Here is a 25,019-nt window from a genome sequence, read left to right as displayed (position 1 = left end):
TCTTTATAATGGTCATTACAATAAAAAACTTCAAACTTATTCTAAAGTTACATTTAATTAATAAAAGTAATAGTAATGGGTCGTTTCATATGAAATGTAAGTTATCACAGGATGAGTTATTTAGCAAAAAAACTTAAAGAAATAATAACATTTTTATTCAAGGATATTTACCTTAATTTTCCATACATTTTTCCAAACGTATTATCAACTTTTCAATCCGAGAATTGAAAAATGCAGGGTTTTGTGAAGAAATTTATTCAGAGAATGCCTTTTTTTACCTGAGAATCATTTTCAAAAATTTTACCTTTAAGGAAGTTGTCCAAATTTCTGAACAGATGGAAATCTGTAGAAGATAAGTCTGGCGGGTAAGGTGAGTGTGAAAGGACTTCGTAACACAGTTCGTTTAGTTTCTTCATTGTCTATTGGGAAACATGAGCTTTGGAATTGTCATAGGTTCCTTCCGACTAACCAATGCAGGTTGTTTTTTTTATATGTTTTTGATGCATTATGTCAGTATCACTGCAGTACGATGTAGATGTGATGGTATCACATCTGGGTAAAAAGGAGAAATGAATTATCCTGCCATTGACCATCACACAGAAACCAATAATTTTTTTTGGTGCAAATTTAGTTTTGGCATATTTTCCGATCTTTTGTTAATATTTAGCCACTTTACTTGACCTGACCGACACCTACAATCTACTTTTCATTAAACCTGATTATCCTTACAAGAAAAGGCTAATTTTTTTGCACAGTAAGCAGTGAAACACATAATGATTCTGTTGCTCATTAAGTTCATGAGGTACACATACCCCATAACCCCCTTTTTTACTTCACCAATCGTCTTTAAGTGTCAAGAAATTTTCGATACACTTAAATTCAGTTGTGCTGTAAGTCGTTTAACTATTTGGTAAAGGTTTTTTTTTTCTTAGTAAGCCCAAGTACATTGTTTTCAATTGCTGGTGGAGGTCTTCTTCTGGTTTGCTTATCCAAATCTGAGTCACCAGCCAAAAATTTTTTTCAAATCACCGGTGAATGGTCCGTTCATTGCACCACTCTTCCCTGAAAGCAGTGGTAATGTTTCTTGCAACTTGGGCTGCTGTGTCCAAGTTTGAACTCATAAAAAAAAAATTACTTAAACATCGCATGTTTCCATGATCATATTTGATGGCATACTAAACGATGTGGAATCAATTGGAATGATAATAAATATTATCAACAAAGAGAGGATTAATAATGGCTCATTAAAATCTGTAAAAATAAATATAGTAAATAACAAAAGTCCACTAATCCCATTTTGAATTTCCGTAAAAATAAAAACGGACATTTCATATGAAATGACCCAATAATAAAGACATGCATCTTGATGTTGCCACTCTCACTAGAATAGGCAGGTAACCAATAGGATAATTTATCTTTCCTTAGGGTGCAAAAGGATGTTAAACCAAAGAAACAAAAACATGTTAATTTTAATTTCAAAAATGTATTGTAGATAAAGGTAAAATTGGTGAAATACTGTTGGGACAACTTTGGCTCAGATTGATCATTTTTATTAGACAATAATATAATTAAGAAACCATTTATGCTTCAAATAACAAAAATTTAGAGTGCAACAACTCCATTTTTCAACTTCAAAGTGATATACAGCTTAGGAGATAATATTTGAAAAGAGTATTTTCAATAAATAAAAATAATTATTGGATATTCAAAAGGGCATGCAAAAATGATTACAAATGCACGATAGTGATACATGGGAGGCATCTAATGCTTCTGAAGTTATAAAATATAACTAAAAAATTGAAAAAGTGAGTATGTTAGTATATAACATACACTCCTAGGGTAGGCAGATGACATAACAGACCACGGAAGATTAAAAAAACTTGCTGAAACACTGATGAGGGAAGAAAAACATATCAAATTAAAAGATAAGTCAAAATACATGACTGCAAAAAAATTACACCCAACTAACAAGTTACTAACTGTGACAGTCTGACCAGTCTGTGACAAACACAACTAGAGCTCTCTACACCTCTGACAAACACTGAAACTCTAAAACCTTGCAAAAAACCTTAAGCAAGAAAATACAATGCCATAATAAAGCCTATACAGGTGTAATGTTATAAGACTAGATCCCTAAAGCTAGATTATACAAAGTGCAACTTGATAATGGGCACATAACTCAAGAAGTTTTTGAGAGTATATTTTATAAATCTTTTGCATACGTTTTCTTCAATTTGATAGAGTGTAATAGATATTTATTTCATATAAACAACGACTTTAATCCTACGAAGAAGATGCATTATATAAAGTTTTTTCTTACGATTACATGTAAGAGTATGATCAACAGAATAAAAGCAATATGATGTTCTGTTTACAAGTTATTTTAATGCCTATACAATCAATTATACCATATTAAATAGATTAGAGGTCCTCAAAACTGCCCATAGGCACAGTGGTACTCACTATCACCATTATAAAATAAATATGGAAATTTCTGTTTTTGGAAGTGCAGAAAATTTAAATTCTATAGATTTTAAGATGGCATATCGCTTTATTTAAAATGATTAATTTCTGACACATTATATGTTTGTTGAAATACATATAACAAAAACCTCTTGACATGTGTGCCCATTATCAAGTTGTACTTTGTATAATTTAGTTTTATAACTGTATACCAGTACAGGCTTAAGTATGGCATTGTATACTCTCAGCATAACGATTTAAAGTTTCATTGTTAGTGAGAGGTGCAGAGGGCTCTAGTTGTGCTTGTCACCGACTGGTCTATCTTAGAAACTTGGTAGTTGTGTGTTATTTTTATGTAATCATGTATTTTGTCTAATCTTCATTGATTTTTTAGTTGATATGTTTTTCTTCATGAATTCGAGTTTTAGCTAGTTCTTACATGTTCTCTTGTACCATAGGATTTCGAGTTCTATACTAACATGCAAACTTTTTCCATTTTCTTATGATGATATTCTTATTTTAAAAATCCATGGCATTATGTGCAAAGACCAAAATGGAACCTTGCTTATGGATAAGGAAAAAATTCTCATCAGATGGAAGAGTCACTTCTGTGCTTTGCTGGAGGGTGGTGAGAGGACTAAGGGCAATAGCATAAAGATACCTGGAGAAGCACTTCAGCGCCCAGATGAAGATGAGGTTCAAACTGGCCTTAAAAAAGTTAAACAATAGATCCTTAGGATGGTATCACCTGTCTACCGAACTGTTAAAGCAAATAGGTGAAGAACTGGTAAAATTCCAGCACGTTTTCATTGACATATGTGAAGGAAATGAATTGCCCAGAAATTGGTATGAAACAACCATAGGATTTATGAAAGGGAAATTTATCACCGATTAGATATTCTCTCATAGAATTTTATTGGAGAGGGTGAGATTGTTTGGGATCAGCACTCACTACTTATTCGTGGATATCAAAGATACCTGTGCCAGTGTTTCAAGAGAGGAACTCTATGATAAAATGCTAGAGTTAGGGATCCCACCAGAACTTGCACACCCGGTCCACATGACAATTAAGAAGGTGAAGTGTTTTGTGCGAATTCAAAGAAGTACAACTGAAAGATTTTTCACATACAAGGGACCCAGACAGGGGGACTGCCCAGCATGCTTCCTTTTTAACTTCAGCCATGAGTGTACAGTGCGTAGATCCAAAATCCAGGAGGGAAGGACAGTATTCAATAGGTTAGCTATGATCCTAGCCTTTGCTGACAACATTGATGTGATTGGGAGGACTTTCAGAGTATTGTTGGACGTCTCTAAACTGCGAGACTGGGACTAGTTATAAACAAAATAAAGACAAACACAAGAAATGACAATTAATGCATGCCAACACCACTGGTGAGGTATATGTTGATGGACAGGTTTATACTGGTCAGCACATCTTCGAGAAAGTAGAAGAATTTATCTATCTGAGAACTCAGGTTAACTCCAGAAACAACATTGCTCCTGAAATCCATCATTGGATAATGACTGCTAACATGAACTACAGAGGCACCTTAAAAGCAGAGATGTATCTAGGACTAACAAGGCACACCTGTATAAGGCCTATGCTGATTTACCAATTGGATAGTTAAACACTCCCTAGAGGTCAGGAACTGGCTCTTGCTAGGTTTCAAAGCCGAATCCTTCATAGAATCTATGGGGCGGTTTATAATGATGGAGTTTGGAGAAAGTATACTAATGCCAAGCTGATGGGCATTTACAATGATGCTGACAGTGTCAGCTCCATTAAGGTGAGTCAACTACAGTGGGCAGGACATCTGATGAGAATGGCTAAGGACAAAGTCCTGAGGAAGATACTAGGTAAAAGATTACATGGATGGAGAAAAGTCAAAATACCTAGCCTCCACTGGGATGATGGTGTGGCAAATGACAATTGGTCCATTTTGGGCATTCTGAAATTGAAAAACAGCAGGACAGCAGAGAGATGACTGGTGGTCGCGGTTACAGAAGGCCTTGCTCCCTTGCAGAATATAGTACCAATTAAGGAGTATTAGAAATAATATAATTATTTAAATTAAAAAATAAATGTATTAAAAACAATAACTATACGTAACGTATTTTTTAACATTTTCTAAAACCATTTTTCGTCAACATCTTATACGCTTTCCTCTTTTAAATAAGTTTAAAATATTTTCTACTTTTTATTTTTACAAACTTGTAACGTATTCTCATCATCTTTGTAACGTACTTTTTTAACTCAGAGTCTTACCGTAGGCACTACTGAGCTCACTTAGTTTTCCGATTTCTTACTAGCTAACCACGCTATTAGTAATGTTTACCACATATTATTGTTGTTTTCTATTCACTTCTTTTGTCTAACTTGACTTTATATTTTGTTTATTTATTGTAGTATTATACCTACATATTACATTAGTTGCATATATTTTCTTTCTCTCATTTTTTTTTCTTTCACTAACTTTAATTTTTAAATTATTACTAAATTAAAAAACATTCATATTTCTTTGCATTATATAACTTTAAATTTTTATTTCCTTTATTATGTTATTTTGCTTACTTCTTTGGTTGCCTATTTATGAATTTTATTTTCCACTTATTTCATTGCTTTATTTTTATTAATTGTATTCTGCACAATTATTTACTATATATCATTCTGTTTATATCTTCTTTTTTTAATTTTTTTTTATTTATTTATTGGTTGTTATCTTGTTCTTAGTCCTGATGAAGGCTAGAATTTATATATATATATATAAAGTGCTGCTGTTACTGGAAGACAAGCTTTGTAGCTATTAAATGTTTGGATCAGGATGAAACCTTGACAAAGGTGCTGTTTTGAGTGAAGGTGAAGAAATAGGAGGTGTAAAAGGGCACAGATTGAAGAGTGAAAGATTAATGATGCTCAAGTAACAGGTGAAGAGAAGTTCCTGAAAACCAGGAAAACACCAAAAATACTTCAGAAGTGTTGTTTTTATGGTTTCAGCAGTTACAAAGGACTTTAATATAAATTTTTTCCTAAGAGTGTTAAAAATACATAACTTAAGGTAAATAAAATAATGTTGATCTCTGTCAGATAAATGACTATTAAGGCAAAAAATATTCTTATTTAGGTATACTAGCACTTACGAAGTCAACTCTTTCCTCTGCAAGCCAGTGAAACGATTTTAAGAAGAGAAGTAAAGTAAAAAGTGCCACAAATTTAGGGCTAAAGTCATCCCTAAAGACAGTAAAAGCAAGGCACGTCTCAGTTACAGCATACCAAGACCTTTCCATCAAATGCTAAAAAAATAAATAAATAAAAAATAATTTTTTAAAGCATACTGTAATGATTCCTTTAATATTTAATTGATTAAATTAAAAACTTAAAACAAAACTTAGAATAAATGAAGTTTGGTGAAGAAATGGTCAATTTTCAAGTGCTATAGTCAGCTAAGGTTAATAATTTTTCAGTTGATAGAGATTTAACTAATTTTATGTTAAAATTTCTTTTATTTGTTTTCAACAAGAAATAATTTTTAGGACACAACTATGAAATCCTTTACAACTTTTTATCTATTAATTTGTTAAGCCTGTGTAATTAAACAGCAGGAAAGTATCAGTTAATGAGTTAGCATAGCAACAATAGAACCAAAGTTTCATCAAATTTTTTTCTGAACACAAACATACTTATTTTCAGTTTCTCCATGTAAGCTACACCTCTCGAATACTATTGGAATAATAATTTTTTTTTTTCATCAGTATGATGATTGGTACTATGATTTTTGGGTATTTTGCATTTTCTAAAAATATTTATTTTAGACCAATTTTTCAAGGTAGTATATAATTTTTATTTGAGATGAATTTATTGATACAAATTGTCAGTAAATCCTCATAAATCAAGAGATCTTTTCAATTGGCCAATACAATAAAAGCAACTTTTAAGTATATCATATATAAATATAAATCAATAAAAATAATCTGGGGTTTTCACAACATTGGGTTGAAGAACGAACCATGTATTAGTATTTTCATTACAATCAAAAGAAATCTATCAGGTTCAAGATAAAAATATGGTGCATGCCAACAATTGAAGGGTATTTACAGTGCCAGCCACATTTAGCCACTCTAGGCAAATTTATTATGAATTGCTTCCTCCTCCTCTCCCAGAAAAAAAATTAATGTATGAAAAAAATCTGTTACAAATTACTTTATATAATAATTAATTTCATTCAATATACCTCTAATTCATTTGTGTTATTTATAGGAAAACATTAGTTCATCTCAAATGTTCTGTTTTTTATATAATGCCCAACAAGTGGCAGGCCAGAGTGACCACTCCCCCCAGCATTGGTCTAAGGTAGCCTGGTCCTAAGGGTATTTCCACTCATCCAAATCTTATGCTGGAGAGGGAGACAACTACAATAATCTTCCAAATAAATCAGTCTTGTTCTACAAAAAGTTATTCTCGATCTATTGTATGTTGTTGATCCATCAAAGTAACATAAATTACAAATTATTTTTTTATATCTACTTTACAATTCATTACCTCTTGTGTGTTTTGGGAGAGAGAGGCACTGTGAGAGTGACTGGCATAGTACATGAAGATAAGATTGCAAGTTCATTACCTTATTTAAACATATTATGAAGAATAAAAATAAGGAGTTATATTTTAGTTTTAGTTTTTATATATTAACAATAAAATATTTAATGTACGATGGCACAATAGTGACTAAAAACATTGGCTAGCTGAAACCTCTAGCAGAAATAAATCGGAGGTATAAAACAGCAATAGAAAACAAAAATATTTTAATTTTTTGATTAGTTAAGGAAAAGTGAAGTGGAATTAGTGAAAAAAATGGTCAGGAGAGATAGACTTAAAAATGCAGTGTTGATTCACCTAGATAGTCAGAAATACATCAGTAAACATGTATCCGAAAAAGTATTACGTACATGTATACATGCATTAATCTAAAAATCCTTTCAATATTATTTTAATATGAATAAGACAAAGCTTGAACAAAGAAAAGCACAATAAAACAACAACCACATTTCAAAACTTCAAAAAAGAAAACAAACCCAATATTTAAACAGCAGGAATAATTAGTCAGTCTTTTACTCACGAATATTATCATAAATTTCATGAAACTTAATTCTAAACATTAATATCTATTGATAAAGAATATATATCAAAATTTTTCATGTATTCAATAATAAATGAAAAATTACCTCCAATTCAACAGGGCGTAATTCCCCAAAGAATACTTTTCTCATCAATTTACCCATTAAAATCACCAAAATAAAGGCCTGAATATATAGGATCTGAAAAGAGATAAAATTAGAGATAACATGATAGAAAGATAATATATGAGTTAGGAAAATTCAATAAACTAATCTACATACACTCAATTACTATTAAACAGAAGTCAATATCAAATGAAAACATAAAACAACAAGAAATAATAACTTCAAAATTTAGGCAAAACCATAACATAAGGCTGCAATGCTCGTTACCAACAACTCCGCTTACTTCATACATCTATTAAAAGGCATTTGGGTAGAAAGGGGAGATGTTTTCACTAGTATTTCTAAGTTTATTGAGATAGACTCATGGAGATATTTGAGATACATGTTGTAAACATTGCATTCCAATATCCTAGCCATAAAAATCACATTTGATAGAAGAAAAAAAAAATCCATAATAGAATTTGATGATCTAAAAGAGTAGATGAAAGCTTGGAATACACAATTTGTGGCAAGTCAGCTAAAAACGATACATATGGAATCCCATTACTACTGACTGCAGAGGGTAGGCATTAATTCCATTAATCTTATTAGCAAACCAAGCATCATTAGTCCTTAATGTGGGAATAGACAATAAGAAATGCAGTTCCCGAAAGACAAATAATGCCCAATTAATGAGCAAAAAGAAAAATACTTCTAACGTAGCAATACCTTGAGCATGCCAGCTGTATGTTGGGAAGGGTGATGAACAGAAAGTACTCCAGAGTTTATGAATTGACATGCACCAATGAAGGTAGTTACATAGGTGAATGAGAGGAAGATGGCCACCCACCACATAAGTATTATCAGGGAGTGTAAACAAATTATAGAGTACAGTCCTTTGCTGTGGCAAACAATTTCGGTTAGTGAATATAAGAGACAGATCTTGACAAAACAAGAGCACTAGGGATGGAAAACAATCTAAAATTGAGAACAATTCAAACATAACAAAACATGAAGAGATTAACCAAGTTCAATAAGGAGGATCGGTATGCATTCATCTACTCAGGTCTCCTATTAATTAGTATTATAGGTTTAACCCACCAATTACAGCTTGAATTAAGTATGATTGTACAGAAAAACGAGAACAAGCCCCTGAGAAAGTAAAATTAATTTCGACAGACATAACGTTATAGATTACTAAAACCATGTAAATTTACTCAAATTAATAAGGGAGTGATGCAAAAAAGAAGTAGGTCTTTCCGAAACAAAACATTGTCAACAAGAATTGATTGGATTATAAGGTAATAACTCAAAGTATACATGATACATAATGTTTTTATTACTTACAGCCATACTTGGGTTTGATTTTGTTATATAAATGACTGAAGGAAAAAATTGCTTTTTTTGATAGTAAGCATTTCCGATGACAATCGTAGTGAGAACAAGACTTAAAATAGTAATGCTTAAATTTCTCATTATGACCATTATTTAAAGAATATTTAATCCAAGAACTAAATTGGTTTATACGACCATTATGATACAAAACCATTTCATTATTAGATAAAGTTCTTTCACAGGATAAACATCCTTCAGAACCTTCTGAAACTGTCACAGATAACTACTCTAAAACTACCAATCGAAAATTACTAACTCTGTTTCAACAAAGAGGTCGAAGAAACATATTAATTTCTAAGACCTAACAGTTTCAATTGTTTGATATTGTGATATCAGATCTTGATAGTAATCAAACCACGAGCCAATGACTGAAAGAAATGTTTATTTTACATATTGGTTAACTAAAATCCTTATTTATAACTATGTTGAACGACGGAAAATCGTTTTTCACTTAGAGCCTAATGGATCTTTTGTGAACACCTCTCAAATCCTCTGAACATACCGTTGAAAGTCTATACTTCTTATAAAGCATATAAGGTCCCTGGGATTTGGTCTAGCAATATTTTCAGGTTTATCTATCGCCAAAGTTAAGTGCTACAGTTTGTAAAGGGAAAGAGCTTCACAGTTGCAGGTTATATATGTTCAGCCTTTTATTTTTCCTCTAGGCACAAAGGGTATGAGACTAATTCTCAGGAAAAAGACAAGGTAATAGTTTACCTCAGCTCCCCCAAAAAGGCGGGAACAATTACAACCAGATTGTACGTCGATAACTATATAGGTTAGTTTACAATATTAACTGCCTTTTAAGAGGGAAAATTTCTTTCCCTTCACGCTTACTTCTTTCTCGCTTTAGTTAAAGTTTAACTTATAAATATGGACATTTAATACTTTTCATGTTTACGACCGATATTACTCTCGGAATCTTGTACATTTTCCCATATGAAACTCTATTGTCACACAATCTTTAGTATTAGATATTTAATATTAGAATACATTTTTCAAAATAGCAATATTAAGCCGGATCCACATGTTGGGCGCTCGCCACGAATCGGAGGCTTGTACAAATGCTCGGTAAACAAAGAGTGGGCCATCCACATGTCAGTGTTATTCAGAGAGGCAAGCATGGCGGACATATAAGTGGTTTCAGCCATTGCACTGGGATTATATTATTTTTATTTAAAAAAAAAGAAAATGAAAGGAAATTAAATATAAATAAATAAGATTAAATATAAAACTTATTATAAAAATTAACTACAACCTCCTAACAGCTCTCAGTTGTAACTAGACAAAGAACAATGGTGGAGATGCTACACGAGCGCTCTCACGAACCCCTTTGATCTGTGTCCAAAAACCGACTCTCGGCGGGTCGGCAACTAGCTTAGGCCAACTCGTACAAGCCAGATATTACAAAATAAAAATATTAGATATTATATATTTAAAGCAATCATTGGAATCTGTAACGAGAAACTCTACAAATGAAGCATTTATTTTACATTTACTTAATAGGTAATATATATTTTAATGTTTTAATATTACGAAAAAAGAACTTATATACACATTAACATATACTCTATATGCAAATATAGGATGTCACTACAATTATTTGAGGGGGAAGATATAAAATTTCTTAATTGACAAATTACGTCTAATGATCCCATATTTCTATGTCTAATATTGTCCTAATTTTCCCATAAGTATAAGTCTGAGGTTTGACATTTAACTCTTAATCTGCTCTTTGGATAAGTCCGAAAATTTTCCTGTATTTATTGGGTCAATTAGACTGGGGTTTAATTAGACTGTTTCCTCCAGTTTCCTTTTTAATTGTTTTCGAATAGGAACTTTTTCTTCCTCCTTTACTATAACGTTCTTACGTCCATTCCCTCTAGAGGGAAAAATTCCCTGTTGAGTGGGCGGGTAATTAATGTTTATAAGGTTTGTACAGTCTGGTAAAGAAGTAATTTTTCCCGCCTTTTTTGGGGGAGCTGAGGTAAACAAGAGGGCTTTATATCATAAGAAGATACCAAAAATTGGTTTAATTCGTGGGTAGCCTCAAAAGATGAAGAGTTCTTCCGAGGTGGTATCCAAATTCTGCCAGAAAGGTATAGAAAAATATTGTGTTTTGTAATAGACAGTACTTTGGTTAATGTTATATTAGCATTCATGCTGAAGCTATTTAAATACTCTAAAAGTTCTATCCCTCATTAATCTCTCTATTAATTTCGATTATTGTATTCTTTTATTTTGTTTCGAAATCTGTCTGTTATAAAGAACAGAGCGGATAGCAAACAACAAGAAGGAAAGAATGTCATGCAATCACTTCCTGTAAATAGTGAATTTAAAATGGAAATTCTTATTTTTATTTAAAAAATTTAGCTGATTTATCAATCTATTTTGAAATGTTTTCTTCTTTAAACTGAGTACGTCTCATTTTCAATTATTGTTACAGTATTACTTTTATTAAATGCTAAAATAGGAGTCAATAATAAGTCGTTTATTAAATAAAATAACAGAAAATATACAAGTAAATAAACATAGTATAATGGCTTAACTTGTTTTGGACATCCTGGAGACTTAGTTTTTTGGTGTTTAGTAAGAACACATTTCTTCGTTCGTTTGCTGTAATTGCAGTGATACAGCACAGATCGTCAGGCTTATGTTAGCATTAAGGCAGGCGTAGGCATGAACTAGAAAATGATTCCATAATTAGAAGATTTCTATGAGCACGAGCCGGAAGCATAACGTGAAGGTAAAGTGTTTGAAAAGATGGACCTCGTGCCTTAATGCCGAAAGTTCAGCGACTTTTAAAACCTTCAGATGTTGGTAGTGCATTCTGAAAATGATTCTATCACTTTAGTAATTTCTTTTTGATAATTTACTTTTACTATTTCATATTTTTTAATATGAGTTTTCTTATAGACAATTCTATTTCATATTTTTTAATGACTTTATTGTAATAATACAATTAATAATTTGTACATTGTATATGCTTATTACTTTTATTTATTGACTTAGCCCAAATTGTTGTCTCTAACGGACATTAATATGGAATAATATATTCTTAGATAATATAGGTATTACTGAGAATATGAATGAACACGCAGCATCGAAATTTTCTGATAGGTTATATTAACAACCTTCGATATATACTTATGCTGCTAATAACAAGAACATTGACCTGAGTTAGAAACATTGTTAGTTTCATTGAATTTATTAGTTTTATCGGTACATTAAAAACTGTAATGACATTAATTAACTGAATTCTGTTAACTTGATTAAAAGTTTGTTTAAAATTGATAAAGAGCACATGAACGTTAGTATTTAACTTGGCGAGGTGGTTGTGTAAGATTTGACTCCAATTGTTCATGTTCTGTACTCTTGACCAGAGGGCCTCGACAATGCGTGCTCACTTAGGTAAGGTACTTGATTAGGAGGTGAGTAGATAGGACGAGACTTACGGATGCCAGCCGTTAGGATGGTAACCTCGTACGAAAGGAGAGAAGATATAGGAAGGAGGAGAGGTCCAGAGAAGGCAAAGAAATAAAAGACAATATACATTTCCAAGAATATAGCACTAAAATGCACTGATCCGCTATGTATACTGTAATCCTCTACCTCCCAAGGATGTGTTTCTCGTGAAGCGAGATTTCACACTGAGACCTTACAATTCTAGCATATTCAAGTCTCTGGGATATTAAATGCCATCGAGAGATATCACGTGTAAGACGTTAGCTTTCAGTGAATCAGCAGATTCTATTGGAATCTTTATTAATTCAAATGATACATATATATAAATGTATCATTTGAATTATATATATTACAATGCCTTATATAGTTGTTACAGGTTACAATTACGGTATTTACAATGAATAGTATAAATAATAATATACGGCGTTTAACTGTTGCCAGTAATAGTACCCGTGTTAGCTGATATATTGCGTCATGCTGGGCCATAGCGGTTTCTAGACCAGCAGGTAGCGTGTCGCTATAAGCTCATAGCACTTTTCATGGACTTGCCTCATAACAAAGATCTGGTCAATTTTAGCTCTAATTTGTCTGAATCGGAGTTATCAAGAAATGATATGCAGTTCCATGTTCGAGAAAACATTGCTGTAATATCTCTGCTATAAAAATAGTTTTCAATTTTTTAATTACTAGTACTACCACTATATAGACAATGGATATATTGACTATAATATTTTTTAATAGCGATTGTTATTCTTCCATTAATTGTAGTAATCTCTATAAAGAAGGTGTGAACAGAGCTTCTCTCTGTTGAGAATACTGAAATCCCGAAAAATCTTAAACAAAGGGTCTACAATGTCATGATAAAGCAAGCTCTCGTATACGGCTGCGAGACCTGGGCTCTAGCAGGTACTCTAAAAGCAAAATAGAAAGATTTGAACGGAAGGACCTCCGTACCATTATTACAGGAGCGATCTGGAATCAGAACCTTAACACATAGAGAAGAACTAACAGTGAACTGCTCGCCAAGACTGGTCAATCTAAATCTCACGATGAGAAGGCAAGGAGGTTAAAATGGGTGGGACATGTGGCACGAAGCAATCCATCATGACACCTCGACATAACAATGAATGCCAGTATAGTAGGCAAGAGACCACGTGGGATGGCAAAAACCTGATGGATAGACAGAATCAACAAAGATGTGAAAGAGCTGCATGCAGAAAATTGGTAAGCAGTTGCCCAAGATAGGCAGGCATGGGGAAGGCTGGTTTGGGCGGCCAAAGATCTACAAGGTCCAAGCAAACCGAAAAAAAAAATCGTTCTTTCAGTTTTTTTTTAAAAAGAAAAACCTTTATTCCAAAATTTTCTAGTTCTTTAGCCTTGAAATTTAATATGCTAAAAACACAGTTGCGTCACTTCTCGTCCGTCTATTCGGTTTTCTTGATTATTTATTATAGACACTTATGCATCTAATAGTTACCGAGCTCTCTAATTTTTCTCTAAATAAGCAAAGGGATAAGGTCTTTAGTAATATAAAATGAACTTCCGGTGGCGTATACCTAGAATAGTTCAATACTTACTTTTCAAAGACATTTACTTTAAAATATCTGTCTAAATTAAAATTGAATTATTTTTCAACAGAAAATGGCGGACATTTTGAACATGAGAGAAGACAAATTTTTATGTAATATAACCGGTTCGTTGACCAAAAAAATTTGGTCAGGACCTAGCTAAGGTGGCAGACTTCATCTTTCCCATTTTACTTTCGGCTTAAACGATCAAAAATGTTCTTCATATCGGACACTTTCTTGAGCTTCAGCTCCAGTTCTAGGTAAATCGAAGAAGACGCTAAAATTATGAGACACTTTGTTTTGTGAAGAAATCTGGACCTCCATAGGAAATTCTTTTTGTCATATGTACTGATACTGTCAAAGGTGGGGAGAAGAAGTCTAGATCCTGGATCTACCTACTGCTCCTTTCAGTCTACACCAAGGAATCCTGTATACTCCAGATGAGCGGCGAGGTGAGTCTAATCTCATAGATCCTGACACAAAAGGTTTCGGCAGAGGCTTCAATAGGAAGATGAGCAGCAGGAGAAACTTCAGGCCAAGCTAGGAACAGCAGATGTTAGGCATGGCCCCATCAGTGAGCTGGGTTGCACCCTAATTATCTACTTATTGTTCCCCAAAAACTTATAAATTAAAGAACAATAAATAAATGACAAAGTTTTACTAGTGGTAGTGACACATGGAAATATTTTACATAAGACCCCACTGTTTTTTTCGTCTATCCTGCCTCTCAGTCAATGCACCTCATTTTTATGACTGATATGTCAAATTATAAGGAAATTCCATACTTTATAGTACCTTTAGTGTTTTCTTTTGGTTCTGAAAGGTTACAGTTAACTAAATAGTAACTATATAATACACTAAATATTAAGTACATTTTTTATAGCAAGTTGGATTTTCATTTTTCATTGGTTGCTTTATATTTTGTTCCTATTGAACCAAGATATGTATCTGGTATAACATATAAAATATGATGATAATCTCTTCTTCAGGACTTTAATTTGGAGATTGAAGGAAGAACAACGTTTTACAGTAAAATATTTACACACAATATTTGAGTTCGATAGAGCACTTAATCATATAATAAAGAACTTTTTGAAATCATGATACAAGATAAGAATGGAAGGAAGATCAATAAATAAACAGTTAACATTAATGACATTTAATGAGAAATGGAATATCTGACATCTAAAATATACAGTAACAGATTACAGGTAAATATTAAAATTTAATATAATCTAATCTAAGCAACAATATGTAAATGAAGTTTTTATAAAAATTATTTTTCATTGATACAAAGCTCTTTCTGCATAGTTAAGACCATTCGAATAATCATGTTTACAATTAACGATAAACCACATATTATCACAAAAATCATCACAAGTTATTCGATTCCAGTTCTAGCAATCAGTGAGCATTACATTTCATATATCAGGCACTATGTGCAAACTGCTAAATCTGGGCTTGTGCAAGTGACATGAATAATAGCCACAATGCCTACCATACATAAGAACAAAGTAGATCCTCTTATCCTTATCATATTAATATACCAGTGAATTATAAATAGTCAAAGAGCTTACAGAATAATATTAAACAGTACATAACAATTATACAACATTTTAAAAATAAATTCAGCATATAGCAGAAAAAATGCATATAAAGAGGTATAATAAAAAAAATCAGGTATCCTGAAGCATAGAGTTTCGATTCCCGATTATTCATAAATTTAAATTGTACATTTTTAAAACTAAAAATATAAAGCAAGATCTATAACTAACTTCAGATCATATATTTATAAGTTAATGCCTACATTTTCTAATAAACCTCAAAAACTTACATAAATTTGGCAAAATATATCACAATGGTACCTTTAAATTGCTATCATTGAAAAGATTTAGTAACAACTTTATCACATATATAAGTAGGTTTTGAAGGTACAATAACTATCTGAAAAATAAAAGGATAAAAATTGTAAATAACTTTAAAGAAAAATCACAAATCTCCAAGACAAAGTTACAACGATGAACACATTTTGTATCATGTGTGTTATACTGAATAACAATAAACTACAACCTCAAGGTTTAAGACAGAAACATTAATGTTGGTTGATTATTATAGCCTATTACAACAAACAACTTTTGCTTTCTGTTCATTACTTTAGGAGTATAGTTTCTATTCTTAGTATTTTTATGATTTTGATTAATTATGAATGAATTGATATGAAAAACTACTTCTAATATTGAACTAAACATGGAAGTTCATGTCAAACGTTTATACAAACTCTATTTCATAAAAGTAAAGTAAAATCTTATATTTGACAGAAAAAGTAAATTCACCCCACTCTAAGAAGAGATGTAAATAATTAGCCGAATAATAAAATCACTTCCATAAACTACTAGTAAAATTATAAAGATTCACACAGTGTAAAAATAAGGAGCAATGGACATTTTGATTCAAGAATAAATAACAATATAATATTCATATCAAATCAAAGTTAACGAAAACTGACTATCAGTACTCGAAAGAGCTGCGTTAAATAATTATTTTGAAGAAGGGGTTATATAATATAACAACATTAAAAACTGTCAGAAAAGTTAATAAAAAGAAGGTAATGCATAAACCTCTCACTGAATAACTAGTAATCAAAACTAGGGCAGATAGTACTATCATATTTAATATGAGAGAAACAATGAATATCTTTTAAATAACATAAAAAAAAAAGAAAGTGAAGGGTTTAATTTCATATTTGTATTATTCTTCCAGTCAGAGTTTAACAGATGAACACAGTAAAATGGACTGTTTTTTTTTTTTATATACATATATTCACAATTATATAAATAATTAAATTATCCCAGGGCATAACCATCGATAAAGGCTTCATTAAACCATGTTTTAATACAACATATTCATACTATTTTTAATATGCCAAACATCCACACATTTTTGATATTGATCATTTACACAACTTCAGTAAATGTTGATTCTTAAAAGAAAAGAAATAGTGTAAATCGACAGCTATCTCCAACTACCATTATTGTTGTTTAAATATAATGAAGTCCTATCTATAATGAACTTGAGTTCATTGTAGATAAATAAATGTTACTAGAAACCATAACACAGAGGGTTCAGATTTGTAATAGCAGTTGTTTTCTTCTAAGGAAAGGTAGAAGTTACCTTTCATATTTTATATGGCTGGGCTGTTAGCTTCTAGGATACACTATAAAACAACAGCAATTTCAGTCATCATGGGTTCAAGTTACACCCTAAGGATACAAGTACCCTGTTCACATTGCTGAAGTGAGAAACAAAATAACTAGTCTCAGATCTACAACATTGAAGCAATAAGATCTTCCAATCAGCTTATATTCCTATTCTATGGCACATGAATCTTACATCTTACTTCATAGATTTCATGAAAACACAGTTTGAAAATTTTAAGTTTACATGTAATTCATAAGGATGTTTTGAAGCAATAAAAATATAATAAATTAATGGCCAGCAATCAATTATAGTAGCGATAGTATAAAATGATGTATCTTTCTAATATACAAACCTATATAAAATAGCTCTTTACATTTGTAATGTACTTACATACAAGTAGGGAAAGGCAAATACCATGTAGTTTCATGAATGTATACTCTTGTAGAGAAAGTGATTAAGTTAAAAATCTTTCATTAAAGCAATAATTGAATTGACAGAATTCCAAGATGATAAAATACATATTCATACAATCACAGTAAAAATTGTTATCAGAACAGATTAAAGTATATAAGGTTATACAGTTCTAGAACAAGATTACTACAAGAAGCATTTTTTAATATCACATGATTTAGATACCACCCATATGATTTCTTATGTTAGTAAATGTAATAAAAAAATAAACTATACTGATAATTAAAAATGGAATGAAAAAAATGGTCCCTGAAAAAATATCTTCAGTATCTTTTACGGAATGTACATTCCAAGTTGACATTCTAATTAAATTATAATAAATGGAATAATTATATACATTATATACAAAACAACAAATTAAACATCATAAGAAGAGTGCACAATTACTATACAACAGAATCAATTATATATATATATATAAATTTAACATTGAAAAGATCTTAATTTATCAGAAATGATTGTTAAATATGCCACTGCTTGAGATTAATATTTAAGTTATAAATTGATTGGTATACAAACAAGCATATCCAAGTCCAAGTTTTAACTTAATACCAGAAAATAATGAATAAATTGGCTTCATTTGTTAAAAAATAATTACTATAAAATAAATTGTGTCAACAACTTACACTACAATAATTTTCAGTCTCAAAATGTTTCCATGCATAGAATAAAAAAATCCAATAAGTCATATCTGATTCTCAAGAATCTTCCTTTGATCAATACCATTAACCATCAGAACTAAAATCTAAGATGTTATGTGGCTTTATGCTTCTCATATCTGAGACCAACTGCTCAAAAAAAAAAAAAAAGTATAGTTAAATAATATTATTTTATTCAGTGACCATTAATAAGTTAGACCTCACAGAGGAGAGAGGGCTGCCTAAAACACTGAAGAGATAAAAGAAGATAAGCACTTTTCTATAATAAAAATTGATAGACCAGAAATTAACTGAAGCCCATAAAATGATATAATATTCTTAATGGTTAAGGCTTTATATATAATTCACAATACAACAGGTATGAACAATAAAATAAGTTTAGTATATAGAGAAAAATTGCATTCATATAATCTGATTGCTTAAGCTCAAGTCCCTATAAGTAGATGCTAATCATGGAAACGATATAAACATTAAATTTACATAAAAAATTTAACAATTTTTTTTTAATCACGGACATATTGAAATGAATTAGAAAAAAATGAAACTTTATTTTAAAAATATATATTAATTTTAATTCTTTGATATAAACAAAATCTGTCCAATTGACGGGTTCTGTAAATATTTTTTATTATAAAAACCCTTAAGCCCTAAAATAGACCAATCTCCTTTTGAAAAGAACATATGCCAACTTCAAATTTCGAAAGAAACCAAGGAGCAGTCTTAAAATGGATAAGTTGACTGGTCACTGTATGAGATACAACTAAGAAAAAGGGCTCATAGCCCCACTTGCTGGACTTGTTCCTCCACCTTTGCTAATACCAGTAGATGAGCTACTAATAATCTAATGATAAATATATGCTTATGGACATGAAATACAATTCGCACATTAAGATATAAAGTTATACAGAAACACTTTAGTATTAAAATACAGTTAATAGATCACAATGATTTTGAATAAAAGAAATATTTTGAACAATAAAGAAGAAATAACATTTTGAGCAATTGCAGGTTATTTAAATACTGCTAAGTTTTTTTTTTTTTGTGATTTATTGAACTTATAACAATTATGTTCACTATAATACCAAATAGGTTGGTATTGTAGGTCATGAAACTTTTATCACTTTAGCATTATTTAAAAAACACTCATTATACTATATTTAGCTAAAGAGTGAACACAGCTTAATACATAAAACAGATTATTTACAAATGTTCAAAAGAACAATCACTATACAATACCATATTTTGAGCAACATTATTTAATTAATTCTCAATAAATTTTATCATTGTCATGGATCTCTTTTTGACAAGCATATTTTGAGCTTCTGAAGTCAACAAGAAAAGCAGTCTGCCGCACTCTTTAATGACACCTCAGCCTATTATGTTAAATGAATTAAATATTAATTAATCATTATAATATTTATTATTTTAAGGGTTAGATAAATAGTTAATGTACTTTTGATTGAGAATATTTAAGAGTGATTCTCAAGAAACAGTAATTTTTCAAGTAGCACCTGAATAAAATGGTTTTCAAGGATCACTATACATTCATGTTGGTTATTATACAATCAAGGAAAATATTCATTTTTGCTAGACATGATGAATTAATTATATTACAGTGTTCAACTGTTTTTCTACTTGGCATGGGCACTGTGATTATCATTGCAATGAATACCCCAAAGCAACATTTTTCTTACTTAATGAAGGTCAATCAATATATAAAGAGACAAAAATATTTAGTGAATGTAGTAATAAATGCAGGGAATTGAATTTCTGCAAGAGATAGTTGGACAGGAACTCCTATCTCATCCTTCTTAGAGCCTTGATCTTGTTTCTTTGGATTTTTATGTTTGGTTTGACAAAATTAGCTTTGTATGGTGGAGTAGTTCAATGAAAAGGAAAAAAAAAAAGTACTAAACTGGCTTTCAGGTCAAGGTGAAGTATTTTTCACTGAGGAGATAAGAAGAAACGACAAATTTGGTAAGAATTACATGGAGGAGGGTGATATTGTACATACTAATTTAATAAAACCTTATTTATAAATAGCTATTTATCAATTGGGCACGATAAACGCCCAAGGATCATCTTCCTTAGGCAAGCACAGATAGACAATATGTTAGTAAGCTCAGAAGACACAGCCACCTGACATAGGGAACGAGGGGTGACTTCTCTCCTTTCATAAAAACAATACTTGTCCTGAAATCTCCAGAAATAGATAAAGTCAGATTAAATAGAGCTCATTGAATGTAGACTCATCATAGCTCATAAATTTCTCGGATATATTGGAGAATGATTCAAGAAAGCTCTACACAACTTTATTGTTGATGTGCGAAAAGACGACTGGATGCTGTTACAACGCATTAAGGGAGTAATAGAGAACTCGGGAATTACTGGGTAAACCTCTGAAAGAGAATATTTGTGATTGATTATTGAACTACTGAAATGGAATATTTGGTTAATAGTAGACCAAATATTCTCTAATACTACTGTTAGTAAGGCCCTTTAGTTGTATTAAGAAAAGATCTGTAGATTAGACTTTAAAATATTTGAATTAATTTACTGAAGTCTATATGTATTTTTGTTTAATTGAGTTGTACAGTTGAAGCTACAGTTTAATGATTTAAATATTTTGAAGGGGACGATTAAATAAGTTATTTCAACTTATTTATGTTATATTTTGACCGCACCCTGCAACTATCTTCTCCTCAAATGATTTAAATATTTGTTTGGTTGGATTATAATAATAACGTCTATCTTTGATTTCATGTCCAATAAATATACTTATTTCTCATTAAATTTTAAAGATTTGATTTTTAAGTTATAAGTTAGTTCAAACAAATAAAATCAAACCCTGAGAAAATTACAATTGAACTGATTAAAAAAAAAATTGCATTAAACGGTTCAACTGAGAGATTACAATAGATTTGAATCATGTTGAGCTTTTGAAAAATTCCTTAATTTTAAACACTGCTTACCTGAATTTTTATTTACAGAGGAAGACTGTTCTGAAACAGGGGTCAATGAAGAACTTGACCTAAAAAAAAAATATCAAAAACATAAATTAGAAAACTTATGATTAATAAGATAAGTAAAAATGGAGAATTTAAATAAGTACATTACAAATAAACTTCCACAGTTATCATGGATAAAACATAAAAAAGTAAACCATTTGTATTCTATTGCACTAACCACTATGTGCATAAGAGAAGATGGTGGGGGGAGGGGGTGGGGTCAACAGAACACACAGAAAATTACACACTACATGTGTAATTTGTTTACACACGTATCTTTCAAAAACAAAACTTTCTTTACTCTCAAAATAGACATAAAAAGAAATTAAGCCATAGTAAAACAGATTAATGGATTTCTGAGAACGAAAGATGAATTTGGTTGTTATAATACCCTAATTTGGTTGTTAATTAGGGTATATATTTGAGCAAATCTGCTCTAAAGATATGAATTGACTAAATTTTGCAACCATAGCAAGTAGCAAGATGTAAAGTAAGGGGTAATTTACCCCTTACTTTACATCTTACATCTATTGATCATTTTTGATATAAACATAATTGTCAAATATATTTAGAAGGACTTGAATATTTTTCTTATCATAAGTAAGGAAAATTGAATAGATTTTTGGGGTGTATCTTTAAGGTTTATATTGCTATTTCTTTGCTAATAAGTATAAAGGATGTAAGTCCATATTCTTGTTTTTTCAGGAGACGAAAAATGAAGTTCAAAAAATTCTGTTTAAAAACTTATCCGTTAAATAGTTTTAACAAGGATATTATAATAATATACTATTTTTAGAATAAACAATTTGTGTGAATAAATAAGTTTTTGTACAGAATTTTTTGAACTTTATTTTTTGTCTCCTGAAAAATCAAGAATATGGACTTAAATCCTTTATACTTATCAGTAGCGATTAAGTGTTAAAGAAAAATAGAAAATTAAATTGTTAAATTTAACTAAAATTGAGAAATTAAATTCTTACGCTCCCTCAAACCAGTTGCAAGATCCTGGTGCTGAGTGTGATCTACCAGTACAATGTAGTCTTCTAAGACGGGATTCTAGGGATGAAAAAGGGTTCTAAAAATAAAATAAAATACAAAAATTAGTATCACTGGATTCTATTATCCCTGTTTCTAAATTGATAGTTGAATCGAAAAAGTGCCAGGAACAGATTTTATACAACACAATTATCACTTTCTTTTATTTAATAATATTTCAATCCACGTTGCTTGCTTTCATCAAGGCTAGAAACTATTTGTTTACTGATCATTCTTTAATCCTATCCTGATTCCACCCTTAAAATCTTCCAGTAGTAGTCCTACTTTATAAGTAATTTTAATCACTGATCCTTGCCAGCTCTCAATAAAATTTTTTACTTCAGTATCATTATGTCTCTTTTTATTTTTTGGTTTTTAGTTTTGAGTTTGGTGAGTCTCCCATTACTTAAATTTATTTTTTAAGCAGCTATACCCCATCTCTAGCCCTTTAGTATTACATATAATTATCATAATCAGATGTATATATATATTTTTTATTTCACTTACCTATATATGTATATATAGTAAGGGGATGTATTCTGATCGTGAACAATTTTGAATCCAAGTTTTTGATGGAAATATGTGTTTTAAGGTCATTAGAGTTCAAATAAACAAGTCTCCCAAAAAGATCTGTGTATCTGTGTATTTGAACAATCCAGCCCTAAAATAAAGTACTTAAGGTAGACATATGCCTGTCACAGTGTCACTTTATATTACAGATTTTACACTGAAACGGAATGTCCAGTACCAGAGATCGAAGCTCAACGAAACAAAAACATACAAGCCTTTGTACCTTTAGCAACTATTCAAACCCCAATAATCGCCAATCTCAACAATATTTCTGTTAATATTAAATGTTTAAAATTGCATTAATAATCAATGACATTTCAATTGAAATAATTTTTAAATACTAAAAACTGGCACCCTTCAAACATGTAGAGAGTTTTGGAGGAGAAATAGTAATTTCATGATTGTAACACACGGTTAATTTTTATTTTATGGTATTTAACAATTCAGCACTATAATTATTGCAGTTGATTGAGGGTAGTAATGTATCATAGGCAACAACAAAGTAAATCATGTATCATTGTGTATATACGGATTACAAATTGGTTTTAAATCACTTGTATACCTATACAATTGTATGTATACACTATATTATGTGGGGCGGGGGAGTGGCATAAATTTATGCCATGCCACTTCTTGAAATGTATAACCTCAAATTTTGAGGGTGGAGTTTAATTTTTTTAGATACACTAAATGCTAATAAACAATGTCTAAATGTCTCTTAGTGTTGTCAATACCCTCTAATAAAATAAATGGACAAACTTTCTGATGAAATGAAGAGAAAATTCAGAATAAAACAATACAACAAAGCTATCTTTACCTTGGATCATTTTAATACAAAATATAATTTCTAAATAACATAAATTTTCTCACTAAACTAAAACAAGCTTTTATTAAATAACTACATACATACATATATGAAATACCTAGTGTACACTTATTATTATAATCTTTCATTTCATTAATACTTTAATATATTCAACATGAGTTACTGAAAAAATTTAGTTCTGGAATCGTAAGACCTTCATTCATATTTTATGATTTTTGTCCATTATAGAGGAGACAAAAGTGTTTATGTGCGTGCATAAAACAAAAAATATACTATAAAAATAAAATTATATAGGTTAACATTGTAAGTATCAAATAATGCTGAAACTAAAGAATTATAAGCCCTATAAAAGTTAATAAAACCAGAATAATTCAAACACATATAAGAAAATGTAAAATCAACATTATTAAAATATAAATGCATTAAACTAATCAAACTACTACAATGTAATTATAACTTTTACACTATAATATATGCACAATCACATGCAAGCATACCTGTGTAAAGTAGCTACAATCTCTTAATGCGCATCTCACCAAGTTTATAGCATATAATGGGATGAGTAAAAGAAAAATTATTCTTTCTCTTGCGAATTCAAAAATAATTTTATTTGAACAATCCTTATTAATATTTGAAGTACTCGTAAATACTGTTGAGTTTGATGGTTTGTTGCCATCTCAAAGTTAGCTGTCAGAATTCCTACACATTACCACACCTGGGGTTTTGGATAGAAAAATTCTATGATTTCATTTTGAACCTAGTATAGAGAAAGTGACCGACCATTGACCAGAAAAGAGGGTAGTCGGAAGGTGCTAAGTCCCAACTGAAGACAGTGAGGGAAAAGCTCAATCCCATCCAGTTATATTATTTGTTTCATGTAACAAGAAGTTTGTTTAAGTGTTATCTTGTTGAAACAAAGCCCGATTACTATTCACTGACCATGGATAATATTGGGTCACATCATACATTATCATTGATCACTATGAAGTCCTGAATCGGTGATTCCACCTTTTGGAATTAATTCAACAAATTCCATAATAAAGAAAGCATAATTATTTTTATAAATTGGCCAGGTTTAGAGACAGGCTCAGCAAGTTCATTGTTGTCTAATGATTGTTTCTTTGCCCAAAGGTTTTTCTACTGTATT

General features: G+C 30.7%; 2 protein-coding genes across 5 annotated transcripts in view; both read right to left on the bottom strand.

Moving 5' to 3' along the window:
- The window catches only part of LOC106679442 (E3 ubiquitin-protein ligase synoviolin A), a 28,431-nt gene extending 19,127 nt beyond the window's left edge, over positions 1–9,304 (bottom strand). Inside the window, exons 1-3 of the mRNA XM_014418617.2 lie at positions 9,025–9,304; positions 7,681–7,773; positions 5,602–5,754 (exon numbers count right to left, since the gene is read on the bottom strand). Of these exons, the coding sequence (XP_014274103.1) occupies positions 5,602–5,754; positions 7,681–7,773; positions 9,025–9,162 (384 nt within the window). The 5' untranslated portion in view covers positions 9,163–9,304. The remainder of the gene's footprint in view (positions 1–5,601; positions 5,755–7,680; positions 7,774–9,024) is intronic.
- Positions 9,305–15,248: 5,944 nt separating this feature from the next.
- Positions 15,249–25,019, bottom strand: part of LOC106679439 (calcium/calmodulin-dependent protein kinase kinase 2) — a 90,600-nt gene continuing 80,829 nt past the window's right edge. For 2 of the 4 annotated variants that reach the window (XM_014418612.2, XM_014418615.3), the window contains exon 10: positions 22,552–23,137. In XM_014418612.2, coding sequence (XP_014274098.1) covers positions 22,976–23,137 — 162 coding nt within the window. In that variant the 3' untranslated portion in view covers positions 22,552–22,975. Of the gene's footprint in view, positions 19,807–21,405; positions 21,465–22,421; positions 22,517–22,551; positions 23,138–25,019 lie in introns of those variants that run through there. The other 2 variants (XM_014418613.2, XM_014418614.3) reach the window with 2 other exon arrangements.

This window comes from Halyomorpha halys, unplaced genomic scaffold (assembly GCF_000696795.3).
Source record: "Halyomorpha halys isolate HHAL.00 unplaced genomic scaffold, Hhal_1.1 Scaffold203.1, whole genome shotgun sequence".
Lineage (NCBI taxonomy): Eukaryota > Metazoa > Arthropoda > Insecta > Hemiptera > Pentatomidae > Halyomorpha > Halyomorpha halys.
The sequence above is the reverse complement of the archived record's forward strand: the minus strand, read 5'-3'. Positions and strand labels throughout refer to the sequence as shown.